This window comes from Phascolarctos cinereus, unplaced genomic scaffold (assembly GCF_003287225.1).
Source record: "Phascolarctos cinereus isolate Bilbo 61053 unplaced genomic scaffold, phaCin_HiC Scaffold_726;HRSCAF=1367, whole genome shotgun sequence".
NCBI lineage: Eukaryota > Metazoa > Chordata > Mammalia > Diprotodontia > Phascolarctidae > Phascolarctos > Phascolarctos cinereus.
Genome location: NW_027556098.1, coordinates 136,199,925 through 136,222,271, shown reverse-complemented (window position 1 = coordinate 136,222,271; position 22,347 = coordinate 136,199,925). Strand labels below are relative to the sequence as shown.

Genomic DNA, 22,347 nt, shown 5'->3' with positions numbered 1-22,347 from the left:
GTCTACAGAGGAAGTAAGCTTTGATTTATCTGATCTTCTAAATTTAAAGCCAGTCCTCTTTCCATTGTCTCTACAAAGCTGTAAGATCCTTGAGGGCAGAGATCATGGCATAACTCTCTATATAGCAGAGCACTCTGCATAAGAAGAAACCAAGTTGTATGACACTGAGCCTCTCTATAACTTGTACACACTGCTCTACTCACCACCTAAAACAGCACATCTGGAGTAGCTCACAAGGAAAAATGTCCCTGGTCCCTGGGGGTATTAGTCTACACAACTTTGGAACAACTACTCTGGGCCCAGATATCTTGATTGGTGAGTGTAAACTCAACTAGTCCATAAAATCTAGCCAGTTCCAGACCACCAAACCAGATCATGCTTCAAATTCCATCTAGATGTCCATCTTGACCTTTGCCTTCCAGTGCTCACACATGTATGTATTCCTCCTTTCTTCTTCCTCAGGGCTCAGGAATTATGTTACCACAGTACCACTGCTGCTGGAAAGGTCATGTCAATGAAGTGCCCTATGGATTAACTCATCATCTCTGGGCCTCCCTAGACACTCTCTTTGCTGACTATCATTTCTATATATGTGCTGTCTTCTATTAGAATGCAAGCTTCTTGAAAGCAAGGGACTATGTCACTTTTATATTTGTATTCCCAGTGCCTGGCACATATTAAGCAAGTAATTCTAACTTCAATACAAGCCTTTTCTAGATTAATACTATGGTTTTGAGTTCCTCTGAAGATCAAATTTGATATTTGTGAAAAAGCACTTAACACAGTGTCTGGCACAAAATAGTTGCTATATAAATGCTTATTCTCTTCCCCTTTTCCCTTCCCCCTTCACCAAACTGATTTCCTTACTCTGGATATACTTCAACTGAGTATAGTAGGAAAAGTTGTTGCTTCCAGGAGTTTACAGAATGAGAGCTGAGTACCTTTTCCACAAGTAGGCTATCTTAAGTTTATCTTTCCAATTTCATTACTCCACTGAAAGAGCTATCTTCAAAGTTACCAATGGTGTTAGCTGTCAAATCCAATGGCCTCTTCTCAATTCTCATTCTCCTTGACTTCTCTTCAGCTTCTGACACTTATCAGTCACCCTTTTCTCCCTGATACTCTCCTCTTTAGGTTTTGGTAATACTACTCTCTCCTGGTTTTCCTCTTACCTATCAGACTATTTCTTCTCTATCAGTTCTTCGATGTATCTTCATCCACAACCAGCCTGCTAACTATAAGTGTCTCCTAAGGCTCTGCCTTCTCTTTGCTATCTATACTATTTCACTTGGTGATCTCACTTAGCTCACAAAGATTCAATTATTGTCTCTGTGCTGATGATTCTCAAATCTACTTACTTATTAGCTCTAACCTCTAGGTTGCATCTGCAAATGCCTATTGGACATCTCAAACTGAATGTCCCATAGACATCTTAAACTCAACACATCCCAAAACGAACTCATTATCTTTCTCCCCTAAGCATTACTCTCTTCCTAAATTTCCTATTATTGTCAAGAATACTTACATCCTCCTCCCAGGCCTCCAGGCTCACAACCTAGGTGTCACACTTGACTCTTTACTTTCTCTCCTCTTCTCCCCCCATCCAATCTGTTGCCAAGTCCTACAGATGCAACATCTCTTGTATACATCTCCTCATTTCTGACACTGCCACCATCCTGGGGTAGGCCTTTTTCAAGAAGCCTTCCTAGGTCCCTCTTAATTTTAGTACCTTCCCTTTGATATAGTTTCTAATTATTCATATACATACATACATAAATACATATACACACACACACACGTACACACATGCACACACATAATATTTTTATATAGTTGTTTGCCTGTTGTCTACCTTATTATATTGTAAATACTTTGAGGTCAGGAACTGTGTTTGTATCATCAGCACGAGCATTTAGTAGGCACTTAAATGCTTCACTGACTTGATGACCTCTCTATGGCATCTGATATGGCTGACCAACCCTCTCTTCTCTTTTTTCTAGGTTCTCATGACACTAGACTATACTGTTTCTCCTCTTACCTATCTGACTACTTCTTGGTCTCCTCTGCTGCTTCATCATCCAAATCATGTCCTATAATTGTGTGTATTCTGTCCTCAGCTACTATCTTGTCTCTACACTCTCTTACTTGGTGACTGCATCAGCTCCTATGTAGTCAATTATCTTCTCTATGAAAATGACTCCCAGACCTATATATCTAGTCTTAAGTCTCTTAGCTGAGATCTAGTCCCACATCAGCAGAAGCCTACTGACCATTTCAAAATTATGTCCAGCAGGCACCTCAAATGCAACATGTCCAAAACAGAATTCTTCATCTTTTCCTCTGAACCTGGTCCTCTTTTGAACTTCCCTATTGCCAAGAAAGATACTAAGATTTACAACCATAGTATCCTCAACTCCTCACTCTCTTATCAGTGGTTTAATCTTGCCACTTCTACTTCTATAACATCTCTTCTATCTGTCCCCTTCTCACTACTCATGCAGTCATCATCTGAATTCAGATCCTCATCATTTCTTATTGCCAATAGCTTCCTAATTGTTCTTCCTGTCTCAAGCCTCTCCCCACTCCAATCCATTCTTCACAAAGCTGCCAAGGTTATTTTCACTAAGAAGCGGTCTTAATAAAATTCAATGTCTCTCTATTGCCTCTAGGGAAAAATATAAACTTCTCTATTTGGTATTTAAAGCCCTTTAAAATCATCGCATATTACTACTTCCTGCTTCCCTCACTCTAGGATCTAACAGATCTGTCCTTTTTATGTATCCTTACACAAGGTACTCCATCTCCTATCTCTATGCCTTTTGCCTGGCTGTTTCACCATGCCTCACCTACTTCTCATCGCTACCTCATGGAATTCCTTACTTTTTTCAAGACTAATATAAGATGCTGCCTTCTATTTGAAGCCTTTCCTTCTCCTTCCCAATTGCTAGTGTCCTCTTGTATTTATTTTTATTTTGTATGTATTTAAATATATATATGCTGTCTTCCCCCTAATGTAAAGTCTCTGGGAGCAGGGGCTGTTTCATCTTTAACTTCATATCCCGAGGGCCTAGAACAGTGCCTGGACATTGTAAAAAAAAAAAAAAAGTAGTTTACTAAAAAAACTGTAAAAATAAAAATGCCCCTGCTGATTGACTGATTGTAGTTGGAAAGTATTTTGAATATACAGCTGGAAAATCTGTGTAACCTCTGGCAAGTTTGAATTCACCCTCTCGGGGCCTCAGTTTGTTCAATTCTAAAATAAACGCTGGACTAGATTGAGGGCTAAAGTAGTTTTTAAGCTGTGCTGTCCATAACCAAATACAATATTCCAGATGTGGCTTGACCAAGGCAAAGAACAGTAGTCTAAAACCTCTTTGGTCCTGGACCCCGAATATCTCTTAATGTAGCTTAAGAAAGCATAAGCTTTTGGAGCTACCATAGTTATACTACTGACCCATATTGAGCTTACAGCCTACTAAAATCCCCAGATCTTTTGCAGAGGAACTGTTGTTGTCTAGTTACATCCTACCCTTCATTATCTGTGAAGTTGATTTTTTTTTAAAAATCCAAGTACATAGGAAGGACTTAAAATTTTGTAAGGATAAATATATCATTGTTAGACTCAGCCAATATTCTACCCCATCAAGATCTTTCTGCATCCTACTATCCACTGTTTGCATCTGTCCCAGTTTTATGATGTCTGCAAATTTGATAAGCAAACTCTCCATGACCTTAACCTAGGAAATGATAATAATGTTATACACTACAGGAGCAAGCACAGATCCCTAGGGGCACATTGCTGGAGACCTCCTCCCAAGGATAATATCAAACCATTAGGAGTTACACTTAGCTTTGGCTATTCAACCATTTCTGAATCTACCTAACAGTACAGAGATTTAGTTCACAACTTTTTATCTTGTCCATAAAAAAGCTGTTAAATATTTTGCTAAAATCCAGGCAAACTGTTTCTATATTATTCCCTTGATCTACCTGTTTAATAATCTTGACAAAAAAAAAAGGAATTAAGATTTCTCTGGCATGACTTTTTCTTGATGAAGTCACAATGGGCTTTGTGATAACCACTTCTTTTTCTAGATGTTCACTAACCATCTTTTTAACAAATACCTTCCAGAATTTTGCTAAGCATAAGAATTCAGGTAACTGTCCTTCAGTCTGTAGGTTCCATTCTCTTTTTTATTTTTTAAAACTGAAAGACCACTTACCTTTATCTAGTCTTGCAGTACTTCTTCCTTCTCTATAATCTTTAAAACATCATTTGTCAATAATTCAATCGCATCCATCAATTATTTCAGTACTTGCAGATTCAGTTCATTTCAATTGATTTGAATATCAAAGAAACCTAGGAGGTTTTTCTACTCTCTCTCTCTCTTTTTTATCTAGACTATCAATTCTCTATTTTGGACATTTTTCTTCTGTTCTTTCTAGTTTGTAGCCCATGCTCCTTAGAAGAGACAAAAAAAGCAAAATACGAATTAAGCAGTTTTACCTTCTATTGTTAGTTATAATTGTCTCATTCATTTCAGCTATGGTCCTTTTTCTTTTTTGTTTTTGGTGAGGCAATTGGGTTTAAGTGACTTGCCCGGGGTCACACAGCTAGTAAGTGTCAAATGTTTGAGGCCGGATTCAAACTCAGGTCCTCCTGACTCCAAGGCCAGAGCTTTATCCACTGCACCATCTAGCTGTCTCCTACTTTTTCTTACAGATCTTTTTCTTTTCCTCAACATTTTTTTGTTTCTAGCTTTCATTTTCAACTATAGTTCATTCTGAGCACTTCTGATACTATTCCTACAGAATCATTCCATGCTTTTTTATTCTGCCTCTGTTATTTGCCCTTGCTTTCCCCTTCATTACATCTTCTTAAAAACTAAGTTAGGTGGTGAGTTTTCTGTGTATCCACAATGATCTTTTCAGATAACTCCTCTGCATTCTTATCATAAGAATTGCTTCTATTTGTCTCTTCAGAATTTAATTCTCAAGAGCTTTCCATTCTTCTTGGGCTGATTTTCCTTAGAGAATTTTAGTGTTCTAGAATTCTATCTTACCTAACTATTCTTCTTTTGGAGCACTTGAAGTCTGGTCTTCAAAAATCTAGGATACATAGCAGACTATGCCTGGCCTTCCTCTTCTTCTCTATTACAAACTCTAAAAGGGAGTGGACATTTACCCCCAAGTTACCTATAATTTCCACTGGAGTAACCAGTTATCCCTTATTGGTGAAAATCAACTCCAGAATGGATATATTCTCTTTGCTGGCTGCTCTACCTTTAGAAAAATGAAATTAACATTAAAGCTGAGGACAGGTAGGTGGTGCAGTGGATAGAGTGCTGGGCCTGGAATCAAGAAGACCTGAGTTCAAATCCAGCCTCAGATACTTATTAACTGTGTGACCCTGGGCAAATCATTTAACACTGCTGGACTCAGTTTCCTCATCTGGAGGATGAGAAATGAGCTGGAGAAGGAAATGGCAAACCACTCCAGTATCTTTGCTGAGAAAAACTCCAAAGGGAGCCACAAAGAGTCAGACACAAATAAAATGACCAAACAATTACTAGCTGCTCTGCTTTTGGTAGATATTCACACAAATACTGACATCTCCTATCATGCTTCTGCTTATTATCTATCTCTTCTTTCTGTTCAGGTGGCATCTGCAATATATTCCCATTACAAAATTCTTGCTGATTTTCACACAAAAGCTCTTTATTATTTCCCAAATCTGGTCCCTAAATTTCTTGAGCACATGAGTAAATCTTAATATGGAATAAAAGGCAGTGTGGCATAATGGACAGAGCACAGGACTTTTGAGCCAGGAAGCACAGACATTTATACTGTGTGACCCTAGGCAATTCATGTCACTTCTTTAAATCTATTTCCTCATCGTAAAATGGGTAATAATAATAGCACTAACCTCACAGAGTTGTTTTGAAAATCAAATGAGATAATGATGCAAATAAAATGTTACCATACTCCCCTCTCCCCCTTTACCTACTTTGTTTCATTTAAATACAGTATACTGATTCAGAAGCACACTCCAAGCATAGATCCTACCAAGTCAGAGTAATAATGAAGTAAAATTAGTATGATTTTGAAGGGTCTATAAACATTGTGCTTTTTATATACAGTCACTTGATGCCATGTGTTTTACAACTTGCTTCTTGCTTGAATTTTGTCTATTAGCTTCTAGGTGTCTCAAATGCTATTCTTCTACTTTATAGCCATTCCCTATGGCATCTGGCTTGATGGATGTACATAGGCAGTTTTCTTTCTCCCTCTTCACCTTTAATTTAAAGTCTTTCTGATTAGGTATACAAAACTCCAGGAAAATATATTCTTACTCATTCTACACTTGTTAGGTATATTCTACCTCTGGCTAGGAGACTGCTGTTTCTACATTTTAAACTGTACAGTTCCTTTTTCATGTTTCCAATGTCTAACTAATCACATCATCCAGTTCAAATTACTCAAGTATTTCCTCACAGTACTTACGAATATTGTCTTATATCTGTGCTGTTTATGTCTGTTTGTGTTTTTTTGACTTTTCCATATTAGATTACAAGAGGCATTTCTTTCACCCCCCCTTTTTTTTAATCTCCCTTCAGGACTAATATAACAAGCATCCAACAGTGACTGACATTAGGAGTACTCCGTAAATATATGTTGAGTAATTGCAACACAACTGAATATATTACTCCAATACTTGATAAATGTCTGTACAACAAATTTTCAAAATCACTTAATAATACCCCCTACCTCTGACCCAGGAAATTTATTTCTTTAATTTAAAGTTAACCATGCTCTGGTTTTGGTATAAACTTACCCATAGTGGCAACCAGCTTGACAAATTGTTCTTTAGGAAAATGGGTCTCCCATCAGCATTCTTTAAATTCCTTTAAAAAAGGAGGAAAAACATTTTAATAATTATTATATATTTTTAAAAGTAACAATAGGCAACAATTATGTGGCATTTTAAGATTTGCAATGTATTTTGCATATATTATCTCACTGATCTTCATAATCCTGTAAGATAGGTACTATCATATATCATCCCCATTTTATAGACAAAGAAACTGAAGCTGATAATGTTTAAGAGATTTGCCCAGAGTCAAGTTAGTGTCTGAATCAGGATCTAAACTCATGATTTCCTGATTCTAAGCCCAGCACTTTATTTACTGATACCTAAATCACCTAGGGAGATCTGAATTCAAATTTGACCACAGACACTAGGTAAGTGACCCTGGGCAAGTCACTTCAACTCTGGCTGCCTTACTTTCCTGAACTATAAAATGGGGATCATAATAGTATTTACCTCACAGAGTTTCTGCGAGGATCAAACAAGATAATATCTGTAAAGTACTTAGCACAATTCCTGGCACATAACAGGAACTTAATAAATACTTGTTGATTTCCCTTGCTGCTCATTCAGGAGAAGAAAAAGAGAAACTGTCAAGTAGAAAAATATCTTTGTATCAAATGCCATTTTATCTTTCCTTATGCCTTATCTTTCTTAAATCTGTTCTTCTTCCTCACCATAATTTACAATGTCTTCTCTATTCAATACTTTTCTACTAAATCATTCCTCCACTGTATCTTTATTCCCAATCTTGACCCTTTTATTAAACTCTACAATATCCTTTACTACTGAATCTCTTTCCTCCTCATCTTATTGTGATCCTTATCTTGTCAAATGCCAACCCTGAATTATTCCTACCATCTGTCTGACTTGTACTATCTTAATCACCTGCTGCTGCACAGAGCTGGAAAAAGCCAAACAACTCAGGAAACTGGATTCCTTACAAACTTATGTGACATAAATTCAACTGGTTCTTAATTAAAACAGTCCTTTGATTCTTCCATAACTGATGTTCTACCCTGTTCTTCACAATGGCTATTTCAAAACTTTTCTTCTCTCTCCACATTCTCAATACCACCATTTATTTCTTCCACCCTCTCAGATACTTTTTAACAGAAAATAGAAACCATTTGTTATGAACCCCTCTTCTCTCCCACTCCATATCTCAAAACTCCATTCTTTTCTGCCTTTCCTATTATGATCTCTGATGATGAGCTAGCCCATACCTTCATAATCAACCTGTCTACATATGCCCCAATCCCATTTCTTTTTTTAAAAATGTTTTTATTTATATTTTGTTTTTTACATTAACATGGCATACCACGTATTCTCTTCTACCCTCCCCTCAAGTCATGCCATATGAAAAACAGCATTTTTTTGGAGGAAAAAAAAAGTCAGCACAACTGATTGACACATTGATTACACATGTGCAACATGTAACATCTATGGAATTCCTACCTCCACCAAGGAGTATGTTAGTGGTATCTTCTCATATTTCTTCATTCAAGTCCCACTTGTTCTTCATAATTTTGTTACATTTACTTTCTGTTCTTTTGGTGTGTCATTCTTTCCATTTATGTTGTACTTACTGTGTATATTGTTTTCTTGGCTCTGATTACTTCATTCTGCATCAATTTATATAGATCTCTTTATGCATCTTTGTATTCATCACACACATAATTTATTATGGTGCAGTAATATTCCATTACACTCAGGTACTACAATTTGTTTAACTATTCCCTAGCTGATGGGAATCTACTTTGTTTCCAATTATTAGCTATCATATAAAGTGCTGCTATAAATATTTAGGGATATATGGGGACTTTATCGTTGGCTTCCTTGGGGCAAAAGCCCAATAACAGCTGCTGGTTCAACGTGTATGGGCATTTTAGTCACTTTATTTGTGTAATTCCAAACTGCTACCCAAAATGCTCCACTAAAAATGTATTAGTATGCATATCTTCCAATAGCCCCTGTTGACTGTTGTCATTTTTGCCAATTTGTAGGATGTAAGGTGAAATCTTAGGGTTGTTTTGATTTGCATTTCTCTCATTATTAAAGATTTGGAGAATTTTTTCATTTGGTTGTGAATATTTTGCAGTTCTCTTGAGAACTGTTTGTTCATATCCTTTGACCATTTATCTATTGGGGAATGGCTATTAGTTATATATATTTATTGTTTATATAACTTGGATACCAAACTCTTTACAGAAAAATATGATACAAAGATTTTTTCCCCCATTCAACCACTTCCCTTCTTATTCTAGATATAAAAATGTTGTCTATACAGAAGCTTTTCAGTTTCAAGTAATCAGAGTTATTTGTTTTCTTTTGTAATTGCCTCTATCTCTTGTTTGGTTCAGAATACATTTCTTACTATAGTTGTGAGAGGTATATGACCTGTTTTTCTTCTAATAGCTAAAAATAGCATGATCATTAACATTAAGGTCACATATTCATTTAAAATGTATTGTGGTATGTTAAGGTATTGGTCTAAGAATTTCTGCCAGGCTGCCTTCCAGTTTTCTCATCAGTTTTCATCAAAAAGTTTCCCTTCAGTTTTTTACTTACCAAACGCTGTATTATTGAGTTCTAGTTTCTGAATCTTCCTTAGTGTGTTCTATTGCTCTCTCATTCTTTTTTTTCCACTTTAAAAATTTTTTATTCATTTTGAATTTCAATACAAAAAAGACAAAAAAAAAAGAGAACATTTCCATGTAGAGAGCACAATATGAAAAGAGGATTCCACATAAATGAATTCCCATTTCACACTGCTTACTAAGGATGTCAATGATGTTTACATCATTTTCAAAGCTACCCTGCTTTTCTGTGGTTCCTTTTAAAGTTTTTTTTTTTTTGGTTCTCTGCTGTGAGCTTTTAATCCCCCCCTCCAATTCTATATCTATTCTTTAACTGGTATAAGATGCTTTTAATGACTGCTGCTTTATAGTGTAGTTTGAGGTCTTGAAGTGCATCCCCCTTCAACTTTACTTCTTTTCATTTCCCTTGATATTGCAGATCTTGTTTTTCCAAATGAATTTTCAAACATTATTTTATCATGTTCTGTAAAGTACCCCCTTTGTAATTCAATTGGTATAGCAGTGAAAGTGCAAATTAATTTTGGTAGTACTGTTATTTTTATTATATTGGTATGGCCCTGCCATGAACACTGAATTGAGGTTATTTTACTTTTGCTTTTTTTTTGGTGAGGCAACTGGGGTTAAGTGACTTGCCCAGAGTCACACAGCTAGTGAGTGTTATATGTCTGAAGGCACACTTGAACTCAGGTCCTTCTGACGCCAGGGCCAGTGCTCTATCCACTGAACCACCTAGCTGCCCCTTATTTAGGCTATTTCTTTAAGGAGTGCTTAGAAATCGAATCTATACAAGTCTTTTGTGTGCTTTGGGAGACTGCTCCTCAGATATTTTATGCATTCTGTAGTTATTCGGAATGGGATTCCCCTTTCTATTATTGCTTCATATATTTTGTTATTATTATAGAGAAATGTTGATCTTTTCTAGCCTGAAATGTTGCTTAAGCTATTAACTGTCTTAATTAGCACCTTTGCTCATTCTCTGGTGTTGTCCAAGCAAACCAACATATCATCAGCAAACAGGGATATTTTATCTCCTCTTTACCTATCTTTATTCCTTTCATTCCTTTATCATGTTTTATTTCGATTACTAGCATTTCCAGAACTATATCAAATAATAGTAGTAAGAGTAAGCAACTGTACTTAATTCTTATATTTACTGAAAAAGGTTCTAGTATATGTCCTTTGTATATAATGCTTGCTTTTGGTTTTGGGTAGATACTTTTTATACCCAAAAAAGTCTCTCTATGCCAACACTTTGTGGAGTTTTTAGCATAAAAGAGTAGTACTTTGTCAAAGGCTTTTTCTGTAGCTACTGAGATGATTGTATGGTTTTAGCTGGATTGTTTTTGTTGACTGCTGTCCTAACATTGAATAATCCTTGCATCTCTGATATAAATCCCACTTGATCATAATGAATGATTTCTTGCATAAATTGCTGTAGTCTGTTTGACAAGATTTTGTTTAAAAATTTTTGGTCAATGTTCATGGATAATATTGGCCTACAGTTTTCTTTTCATATTTTGTATTTCCCTGGTTTAGGTATTGGGACTATATTTGTTCAGATTCTGGGTGGTTTTTATTTCCCTCAATTTTTGAGAATAATTTGTGAAGTATGGGTACTAACTGTTCTTTAAAAGTTTGACAGAATTCTCTTGGCCCAGAAATTTTTTTCCTTTGACAATTTCTTTACACCTAGTTCTATTTCTTTTCCTGATACTGGGTTATTTAAGATCTATATCTTCTGATAATTTGGGTATTTTATATTTTTGAAAGTATTTCTCTATTTCTTTTGTGTTTTCAGTTTGTTACCATATAATTATTAATAATAAATTCTGATCACTTTTTTCATTTTGTCTGGTTTTACTGTGATTTCACCCTGCTCATTTGCTATTTTATTGATCTAAATTTTGGCTCTCTTCTTTTTAATCAGATTAGTTAAGAGTTTATCAATTTTATTACTCTTTTCAAAGAACTAGCTTTTAATTTTATTTATCATTTCTATGGTTTTTTGGTTTCTAATTAACCTATTTCCCCTCTAATTTTTAACATCTCTTTTGTACTTATTTTAGGTTTATTTGTTGATTCTCTAATTTTTTAAAATCCGTAGTCAATTTATTAATCTTCTCTTTTTCTATTTTGTTAAACTAAGATTTTAAGGATGTGATTTTCCCTGAGGATTGATTTAGTTACATCCCAAAAATTTTGGTACGTTGTTTCATCATTAACACTTTCTTTTACATAATTATTGTTTTTATGATTTGTTGTTTGACCCATTTATTATTTCTGATTTCACTGTTAAGTCTCCCCTTGGTCAGTATCTTTTGTTTGTAGTCCCTGAATCAATTTTTATTCTTGTTACATTATGGTCCGTAAAGGATCTATTTATTATTTCTGCCTCCAAGTGCCCCATTTGCCCCTCCCAGAAAGTAGACTTTTCAGGCACCAAATCCCCTAGGCCTCATCCCTCCCACCTCCAAAGTCAAGTCTCCTTCCTTTCCTTTTACATCTTTTCTTCCCTCCTCCTTATCCACTCTCCTGTAGGCGCTTTGATTTCTGAGACCACAGAGGCCACTTTCCCCCCACTGCTAGCCCTTGATTTGCCCCAGTACATTACTTACTCTAGAGTCTCTATACCCCTGCTACCTTTCTCTCCTCACCTTTCACATACCCTCCTATGTGGTAATGTAGTCCCACAAAAGAATCCTTCACCTATAGGTAGGATGTCACTAGGTTCTGTCCATAATGCTCCCTGTCCACCTGTTCATTGTTACCACTACAAGATTTCTGCTTTTATCCCTTTTTGTCAACCTTTAGAAAGAAGTGTCCTTTTGGTCTTTCTATTTTCATTCTGTTACTCCTCCGTCAATTCTGGTTTTTGGGGTATTCATGAAGCAAATAATCTCTTCAGTTCTGGTTTTCTTTCTAAAAATGTTTCCAACTCCTCTTTATTACTGAATATACATCTTTTGTCCTGAATGGTTAAGCTCAGATTTGCAGGCTAGGTCAGCCTGGGCTGCATCCTACACATCAATGCTTTCTCTGGAACACATTATTCCATTCCCTCCTCCTTTTTCTAGTGGGCATGGAATAGTCTGGAGTTATTCAAATGCTCCTTCCTTTGTATTTGAAGGTCTTTTTCCAGATGGCCTGCAGAACTTCTTGTTTTAAAATTTTAACTGTTAAATTTTACCACTATGTGTCTTGGAATTTGCCTTTCTGGTTTTTTTTTTTTTTTAATTGGTAGCAATCTGTGAATTCTTTCAATTGGGATTTCATTTTCTATGTTCAGTAGGCAGTCCTTTTTTTATTATTTCTTTCACTATGGTGTTTAAGTTTTTTGTCTTGTGTTCTTTTGGGAGACCTATGATCCTTAGGTTGTTTCTATGGTTTCTGTCTTCGAGATCTGCATGTTTTACTTGCACAGTGAACATATTTTCTTTTGATGTTTTTGGGTTTTGCTTCTCTTGTTCTTCATTTCCATGTATTTGCATTCCCGATCTATTGTTCTCTCTTGTTTCTTTTGTGAGTCTTGCCACCACAGATTCCAGTTTTTCCTTTTCTGCTCATAAATTCTTCTCATAATTCTCATTTCTCTCTTAAACCTCTCAGAAACAGTGGTTGTGGTTTCATGTTATCCTTCATTTTGCAGAATTTATTCATAGATGCCTGGACTCATTTATTAGATAGGGAGGTCATATTTCCTTCTGTTGCCGTTTTTCCTGTTGATTTATCTGTTTATATTCAAGTTGTTTGAGATTTCTTCTTGGAATCTTTGATACTTTTAGTGTCTCTCCCCTCGCTCCCCCCTCTATTTTCCTTATCACTTCCAGGTTCCTTTCCTTTTGATTGTGGTTTCCTTTGGGGCTGGAAGCCAAATTATCTCAGCCTTCTCTCTCACCAGACAAAATTCAAAGAACACCAGACTAGGTCTCTCTGTCAACTGACTTTTGGATGGTCAGAAACAGCCCCAGCTGAATGCTGTGCTGTTTCCCTTAGGCTTGGTGGAATGTTGCACATTTCCCCACATGCAAGAGTGTCCAGTTCTGGTGATTTGTCCCACTCCCTCTGTTTCTTAGTTCTTTGACCTCTGACAGTTTAGAGCCTGTGGGCACTGGCAATTCAGAACTCTGCAGAACAAAATGGTTGTCAAGGCCTGAGCAGACTTCCACAAGCCAGAGTAAGGGTGTCTATGGCACTAGAAAGAGGGAGGGGATAATGAGGTACAAGGGTAGGTTTTAATGTCCTTTAGTCTGCTACTAGTGCAACCCTGTTCCTAGTAGTGGGGGAGGCAGAGGAGGGGTACTGAGAGAGCTCAGGGTCAGTAAGCATCAGTTCCTGAGTTTTGTTTTAACCTTCTTATGGATTCTGACTGTCCTAGACCATAAAAACACATGAAATTATTAAAATTCCTGTTTTGGAGAGGTTGTGGCAACTGGAGGAAATGTGTAGTCTGCCACCTTGTCGTTCACATGAACTGGAAGTCCCCTGATCCCATTTCTTCCAGTCTTCACCCACAGATTGCATTCATAATCACCTCCCCTTCCCACTATGAATCTAAATCTATCACTAATTTGTTCCCTGCTACTTACAAACATGTGCAAGAGTCTCCCAACCTTAAAGTTTTCATTATATCCCACCAACCCCTCTAGTCATTGTCCAATATAGCCGATTTTCTCAAACTTCTAGAAAAAGCTTACTACTATCACTGCTTCTACTTCTATTCTCACTTCTCAACACCCTGAAATCTAGTTTCTGATCTCACCACTCAGCTGAAATCTGCTCACTCTGAAGTCACCAATGATTTCTAAATTGCTAAACCTGATAGTCTTAACTCAATCCTCATTTCCTGACTTCTCTTCAGCATTTAATACTCTTGGACCACTCTCTTCCTGGATATTCTCCTTTTTCTAGGTTCTCATGACACCAGACTATACTGTTTTTCCTCTTACCTATCTGACCACTACTTCTCAGTCTCCTTTGCTGCTTCATCATCCAAATTATGTCCTATAATTGTGTGTATCCTATCCTTGGCTACCATCTTTTCTCTCTAAACTCCCTCACTTGGTGACCTCATCAGCTCTCACGTGGCCAATCATCTTTTCTATTTAAATGACTCCCAGACCTATATTTAGAACTAAGTTTCTTACCTGAGATCTAGTTCCACATCAGCAGAAGCCTACTGACCATGTCAAAATTATGTCAAGCAGGCATCTCAAACGCAACATGTCCAAAACAAAACTCTCTATCTTTTCCTTTGAATCCACCCCTCTTTTGAAATTCTCTATTGCCAAGGAAGGCACTAAGCTTTACAACCTTAGTGTCATCCTCAACTCTTAACATTCCTATCAGTGGTCTAACCTTGCCATTTCTATTTCTATAATATCTCTTCTATCTGTCCCCTTCTCACTACTCATGCAGTCACCAACTGAGTTCAGATCCTCATCACTTTTCACATGGAATAATGCCAATCACTTTCGAATTGTTCTTCCTGTCTCAAGCCTCTCCTCATTCAATCCATTCTTCACCCAGCTGCCAAAGTGATTTTCCTTAAGAGGAGATCTTAGCATGTCATGCCTCTTCTCAATAAAGTCCAGTGCCTCTCTATTGCTTCTAGAAAAAAATATAAACTCCTCTATTTGGCATTTAAAGGCCTTTACAACCTGATGCAAACATTTTTTCCCAACCTATAACCACTTTTTATCATGCTCCCTCTGGTCCAGTCAAACTGGTGTTATTACTGTTCCTCATACATGGAACACCAATTATTTATTTTGTTCAAAAAAATAATTAAAATAGGGGCTGGGGGTTAGGAAGGATATTAGTAAGGTGGAGATCATCTAGAACAGGAATTAAGCTTTTCTATGTCAAGGACCCCTTCGTCAGTCTAGTAAGGCCTATCGACACAAAATGTTTTTAAACATTAAAAAATAATGTTTTAAAATACATAAAATAAAATCTATAGGATTACAAAGGAACATAAATGTATTGAAATGTTACCACAATATTAAAAAAAAATTCATGGACCTCAGGTTAAGAATCCCTGCTCCAAAGGACAGCACCAGGATATAGGGCTTTTAGTTCAAGCCATGTTATGGGCAACTGAAAGAAATGAGGGGTTTTAGCCTGTAGAAAAGATGCCTCAAAGGGGACATAACAGCTGTCTTTAAGTATTTAAAGGGTTGGTTATCAGGTGGAAATGTGATCAGGTTTGTTCTCTTTGTCATAGAAGACAAAGAGGAACAAGAAACACATGGTGCAATTAAAAGCATGCCAGATTTGTAATCAGAGGAAATCAGAGCACCCTGGTCTGAATCCTGGCTCTGTCACTTAACACCTATGTGATCTTTGGGAAGTTATTTACCTTCTTTAGGAGTGAGTTCTCCAACTCTAAAAATAAAGGGATGGTATTAGATAAAATCTCTAAGGTCCCTTCCAGTACTAAATCTCTGAACCTATGACATCCTAACAATTAGTGCTATCTTTAACTGGCATAATTCATCTTAGGATATAGTTATTTCTGCCTCACTGCAGGTCAAAGCAAAGGATGACACTTATCAGGTATGAGGTAGAGACTGGCTTCCCGTTCCACCCCCCAGCCCCAGTCAGTAAGTACTTGTTTTTTTTAAACCTTATTCTGGATTCTAGATGTCCTAGACCATGGAAACAGCTGAAATTGCTTTATCTTTGGCACATAGTTTCTGTTTTGGAGAGATTTGAGAGGTGATAAGGATTGGAGAAAATGTTTAGTCTGCCATCTTGTTGCTCAATTGACCCAGAAGTTCCCCTGGTCCCATTTCTTAGATGAACTCTGATGGCCTATCTCACTAAGAGTCTATGATGCCCCTATTCATTCTGCAAGACAGATGTCAAGGATGGAAAGTAGAAGGAATTACTAAAGAAAAGAGGTTCAGAGGACGTTAACTAACAATCTCATTTGTGATAGCCACAATCTAAGGTTACATCTCACTTTGCAAAGGTCAGATCACTGATGTAAATAGCTCGGCTATCAGTTGCCCCTTTTTATTTAGCTAACTCAGAATGCCTTGTTTGCCGGGAGAAAGATTACTATCAAGAGTTAAGACACTTAACTATTTTATTTTTTTTAATCTTTGTTACAAGGGAAGCCTAGCTGGGTAGAAGCTGAGGGACAGATCTATTTGGAAATGAATATAATGTAATGTAAAAGAAAAAGGTAACAGAAAATTTTTTTTAAAGTGTTAAGGTATTATTAAGGCTATAAGATTCAACCATCTATTCCACATTTAGTGTTATGCTTCGCTCTCTCCATGCCTTTATGCAGTATTGTCTATGTCTTTTCTTCCTCATTTCCCCTCCTGTCCCGCAGAGTTCCAACCTGTCCTTTAATCTCAAATGAAATGTCATCTCTTTGAAGCCTTACTCGAAGCCCTCCTTGGACTTCATACAGTACTGTGCACCTCATTATAGTTATTTGTTCATGATTATACCACTACCATCCCAAGTTCCATAGAGGGAGAGACCATGTTCTATAAATTTTGTATTATCTTTAGTACCTCTCAGGTACATAGAAGATAACTGATAAATGTTACTTGAATTGATCTACAACCTTCATCCCTTTACTAAAGAGAAAATGTTAAAAAGTTAAAGGATGCTAATATGCTTAAAATAATTTGTCAAGTTTTATTTAGACCTTTTAAAAAATATCAGTTTTAAACCAAAATTCTCATAGGTCCTCAAGTTCGGTCCTTTGAATGAATTCAAACTTCACAGAACAAATCTTTTTATTAAGGAGATTTCAGTTGGTCTTTGTTGGGAAGCATAGCTGGGTAGATTTGTTCTTCAAAGTTTGGGTTCATTCAAGGGCTGAACTTGAGGACCTAGAGGGCCACATGTGGTCTCGAGGCTTCAGGTTCCCCAACTCCTGCTTTAGGCCGATGGTTTCTGAACCCCTAGGGGTTCCATGCTAACAATTCTCTTTTTTAAAAATTAATTTATTTTGATTTATCAACAATCACTTCCATATGCTTTTGGGTTTTAAAATTTTTCTCCCCCTTCCTCCCCACCACCCTCCTCAAGACAGCACACTATCTAATATAGGCTCTCTTTCTCTCTCTCTCTCTCTCTCTCTCTCTCTCTCTCTCTCTCTCTCTATATATATATATATATATATATATATATATATACACACACATACACACATTCTTATTAAACATATTTTCACATTAGTGATGTTGTAAGTAAAAATTAGAACCAATAGGAGGAACCACCAGAAAGAGGAAACAAAACTCAACAGAAAAGAAAAAAAAAAGCAAACAGTATGCTTTGATCTGCATTCAAACTCTATAGTTCTTTCTTTGAATGTGGATAGTATTTTCCATCATGAGGCCTTTGGAGATGTCTTAGATCCTTATATTGCTGAGAAGGGTTAAGTTTATCAATATTAGTCATTGTACAACATGGCTGTTATTGTGTACAACGTTCTCTTGGTTCCTCTCACTTCGCTCAGCATCAGACCACACAAGTTTTTCCAGGTTTTTCTAAAGTCAGCCTGTTCATCATTTCTTATAGCACAATAGTATTCCATTACATTCATGTACCACAACTTGCTCAGCCATTCCCCAATTGATGGGCATCCCCTCAATTTCCAATTCTTTGCTACCACAAAAATTGCTGCTATGAATATTTTTATACATGTAGGTCCTTTTCCCATTTGTTTGATCTCTTTGAGATATAGCCCTAGAAGTGCTGTTGCTGGATCAATGGGTATGTGCATTTTTGTAGCCCTTTGGGCATAGTTCTAAATTGTTCTCCAAAATGGTTGGATCATTTCACAACTCCACCAACAATGTATTAGTGTCCCAATTTTCCCACATCCTCTCCAACATTTGTCATTTTCCTGTTTTGTCATGTTGGCCAATCTGATAGGTGTGATGTGGTACCTCGGAGTTGTTTTGATTTGCATTTCTCTAATCAATACTGATTTAGAGCATTTTTTCATATGCCTATAGATGGCTTTAATTTCTTCATCTGAGAACTGCCTGTTCATACTAACAATTCTTTAACGGTGACATAAGCAGCAAATGATTGCCCAGTTATGTTACAAATATATTTTTCTCTCTCTAACAACATACATATGAATGTTTGAAGCTTCAAGAGTTCTTTTTTTTATAACGATTCAGAACCATCACAATCCCGAGCACAACTGATTTTGGTGTTTGGTGATTACATTAAACTGACTGCTTCTAAGCACAATATGTTCTTGCAGTTTCTAACCTATCAACAAATTGTTTCCAAACCACAAGGGTTCAACATTTGAGCACAAACTGATTCCCAATGGATAGACAAATGCATTCACATACCCTCATTTATGTTCTGTATACTGCACCAAAGTAGCTCCCTCATTCTCCTCTATTACCCTGTAATAGTACTTTATCAGCTGTGTAACCATGTGATCAAGATATTACAAACATTTATGTTCTTACAGTGCAAATGTCAGGCTATTTTAAAACCATATTGACAGGACATGTGTACTACAAGCTACCTTGAACCATGATGGACAGCACAAATGTTCTGCAGAAATAAACCTTATATTGCCTCTCACTGAAGTATTAAGGCTATTTTCTGATTTAAACCTAACCTTCGAAAACTTATGTTACTATTCTTCTATGTGGCAAATTTTCAAACAAACTGGTTAGCAATACTGGTAAGCTGTTTAGTAGAGTTTTTATGAGAGTGTAGCCAATGTGCCAGTGGTAGAAGAGAAGGAAGTATGTCTGAAAGCTATGTTGATAAGCCTGTTGATTTTTTAAGTGGAAAGAACAAGATATGAAAATACACAATCCTGACTCACTTATTTTTGTGAATAAACAAAACAGAAAAGCGACTAAATCTTCCTATTCATTGTTATCAAACTGCAAAAAAAACCAGACAAGTTCATGTTATTGCAGAAAAATTAATTCTGCCATGTGCCAATGCAATTAATTGTTAAGTATATGTTTGGAGATGATTTTGTTAAGGGGTTAAAGAGGGTAACCATTTCTAAATATATACTGTCTCATAGGATACATGTGTCCAATGATGATGAATTCCAAAAAGTGACATTTATGCTTTGCAATTAGATAAGATGGCTGATATAACCCACCCATTTTAATTGTAAGATATGTTCATTATGGAAATGGAAGAGAATGTGCTATTCTGTCATCAGTTAACAGAATGTACAATTGAGGAAGACATTTTTACTCTAATTAATACTTTAAAAGAAAACAAAGAAATTGGTTTCATTATAGTGAACTATAATGCAAAGATGGAGCAAAATCAATGACTGGGAAATCTGGAGATATTGCTGCATATATTAAAAATATTAGCGAGGATATAGCATGAACATATTACGGAATATACAAACAAGTTTGGGCGTCAAAGAGAATGCCACAACAACCTACAAGCATGTTACATGATGCTGTCAAAATAATTTTATAAAATCAAATCCCCACTAGCTCTCAAGTATTTCCTATTTTACCCATAGAAATGGGCAATTACGGATGTTATGCTTCTAATGCACATAAATGTTAGGTAGCTTTCCCATAGGAGAGTTATTACTCATTTATTTGCATCAAGAGAAGAGTTAGTTGTCTTCTTCAATGACCATCCTTTACAATGAATGTATAGGTGATATAACTTGTCTACAAAAACTAGCATACTAAACAGGTATTTCTTCCAAAATTAAACTCAACACACCATTACAGGGTGCAAATACAAACACATTTCAACATTCAAGACAAAGTAAAAAGCATGATTAAGAAACTTACATTTTGGAACCACACAACTGAAAGTAGTACTGAGTGCTTTGTGATATTACATTATTTCTTATCAGAGAAAGAACTATCTTGGGATCAGGTTGTCAAGAAAGACAATGGTGATCATCTGATATTTTTAGAAGTGACTTTCGATAAATACTGTCTTGGAGCTTCCAATAAAGTAAAATTAAACTGGATTTACAATCCATTTCATGTGTTTTATATCTCTAATGAACTGACAATAGATGAAAAAGAAAATTTAACTTATTTATGAACAGATTTTGGACTACAAATATTTAAAAAATTATGGCCTTATACATTTTGGACTAAAAGTAAAAAAAAAAAGAATTTCCATCTCTCAGCAAAAAAAGCTTGTAAAATTCTCCTTTCATTTTCTACCATGTATTTGTGTTAACATTTTCACTTTGTTGTTTTAAATTCAAACACAGAAATAAACTCAATGCAGAATCAAATTTAAGACTTCTAAATTTATTTTACAATTTTTTTGACTATAAACATTTTAAATGAGATATTACATGGTATTGAGCAAAACAATGCAAATTTTTGCTCAAATAAAAACCAAGATAAAAATTAAGTTTATATGTTTTTATTACATCATGTTAAACATCTTCCAAGTTTACTTTATCTTACTAAAATGTTACAGTCAAAAATATGCAAAATCAACCAATCAACATTAAGCACCTACTATATGTCAGGCACTCTGCTAAGCACTGGGGATACAAAAAGAGGTAGATACACACACACACACAAAGCATGATATATGTGGGATAAAAAGGAGATAATTAGCAAAGGGAAAGCATTAGAATTAAGAGAGATTGGGGAAGGTTTCCTATAGAAGGTGGGATTAGCTGGGACATAAAGAAAGCTAGAGAAGGAAATGGCAAACCATTCCAGTATCTTTGCCAAGAAAACCCCAATGGGGTCACCAAGAGTCAGACATGACTGAAAAAGGACTCAACAATAACAACAAAAAAGAAAACTAGGGAGGTCAGTATCAGAGTGGAGTGTTCCAAGAATGAGGACAGCCAGAGAAAATACCTGAAGCTGAGAGGTGGTCTTGTTAATAGAAAAGCCAGGAGGCCAATGTCACTGGATTAAGGTGCAAGAAGACTGGAAAGGTAGAAGAGGACTGACTAGGTTATGGAGAGCTTTGAATACCAAACAGCGCGTTTTATGTCTATATTTGATCCTAGAGGCAACAGGAAATTTACTGGGAAGGGGGGTCTGTGGTGGGGAGAAGGTGACGGTGGTCTAGTGAGAGAGTAGGGAGGGAGGAAGAGAGGGAGGAGAGAGAGAGAGAGAGAGAGGAGAGAGAGAGAGAAGAGAGAGAGAGAGAGAGAAACAGAGAGAGAGAGAGAGAGAGAGAGAGAGAGAGAAAGAAAATGTGTGTGTATGTGTGTGTACATGATCGGACTTGCCCTTTAGAAAACCATTTAACAGTGGCTGAATGGAGGATGGACTGGAATGAGGAGAGACTTGAGGCAGGAAAACCAACCAGCAGGCAATTACAATAATGGAGGCAAGGATTCAGAGTGAACAGTGAGACTTTTCGGGAAATGGCCAATGTAGAAATTTGTTTTGACTGACTGCACGTATTTCTAACAAGTGTTTTGTTTTTTATTCTCAATGGGGGGGGAGGGCAGTGCCCTCGAGGTTGGGCTAACAGGGTAAGAAGGCAAACTTTTGCTGATTGAAAAAAAATACAGTTAAAAACTACAGATTACACTAGTGTTGGCTATAATACATATGCTGCAAATATATTCAGTAGTATTACTACAGGAATTATCAAACATAATCCAAATAACTCAAAATATCTTTTTTTTAACTATTTTAACTCTGTAAAATAAAATAGGAAATATTTTTAAGCACAGTTTCAAGTAATGAAAAGTATAAGATTGTTTAACTATTTATGGATGAGCCAAGATGTACCAGTACATATAATAATACTTTAGTTAAATGATAATTGAGTAAGGACTTTTTTTGAAAATTAAAAGGATACTAAAATTTCCAAGCTAGAAAGACCTGAAGTTTGTATAGTCTAGGAAATAATTTGTTTAAGGCGTTGAGAGAAAAGAGAATGCTTTTGAAG

The 22,347-nt window shown here is 36.2% G+C and overlaps 1 protein-coding gene across 1 annotated transcript in view; it reads right to left on the bottom strand.

Annotated features, from left to right (window-relative positions):
- Window positions 1–22,347, bottom strand: part of MAP3K2 (mitogen-activated protein kinase kinase kinase 2) — a 107,716-nt gene that overhangs the window by 63,230 nt on the left and 22,139 nt on the right. The window contains exon 2 of the mRNA XM_020967145.2: window positions 6,836–6,905. Within this exon, the coding sequence (XP_020822804.1) occupies window positions 6,836–6,839 (4 nt within the window). The 5' untranslated portion in view covers window positions 6,840–6,905. The remainder of the gene's footprint in view (window positions 1–6,835; window positions 6,906–22,347) is intronic.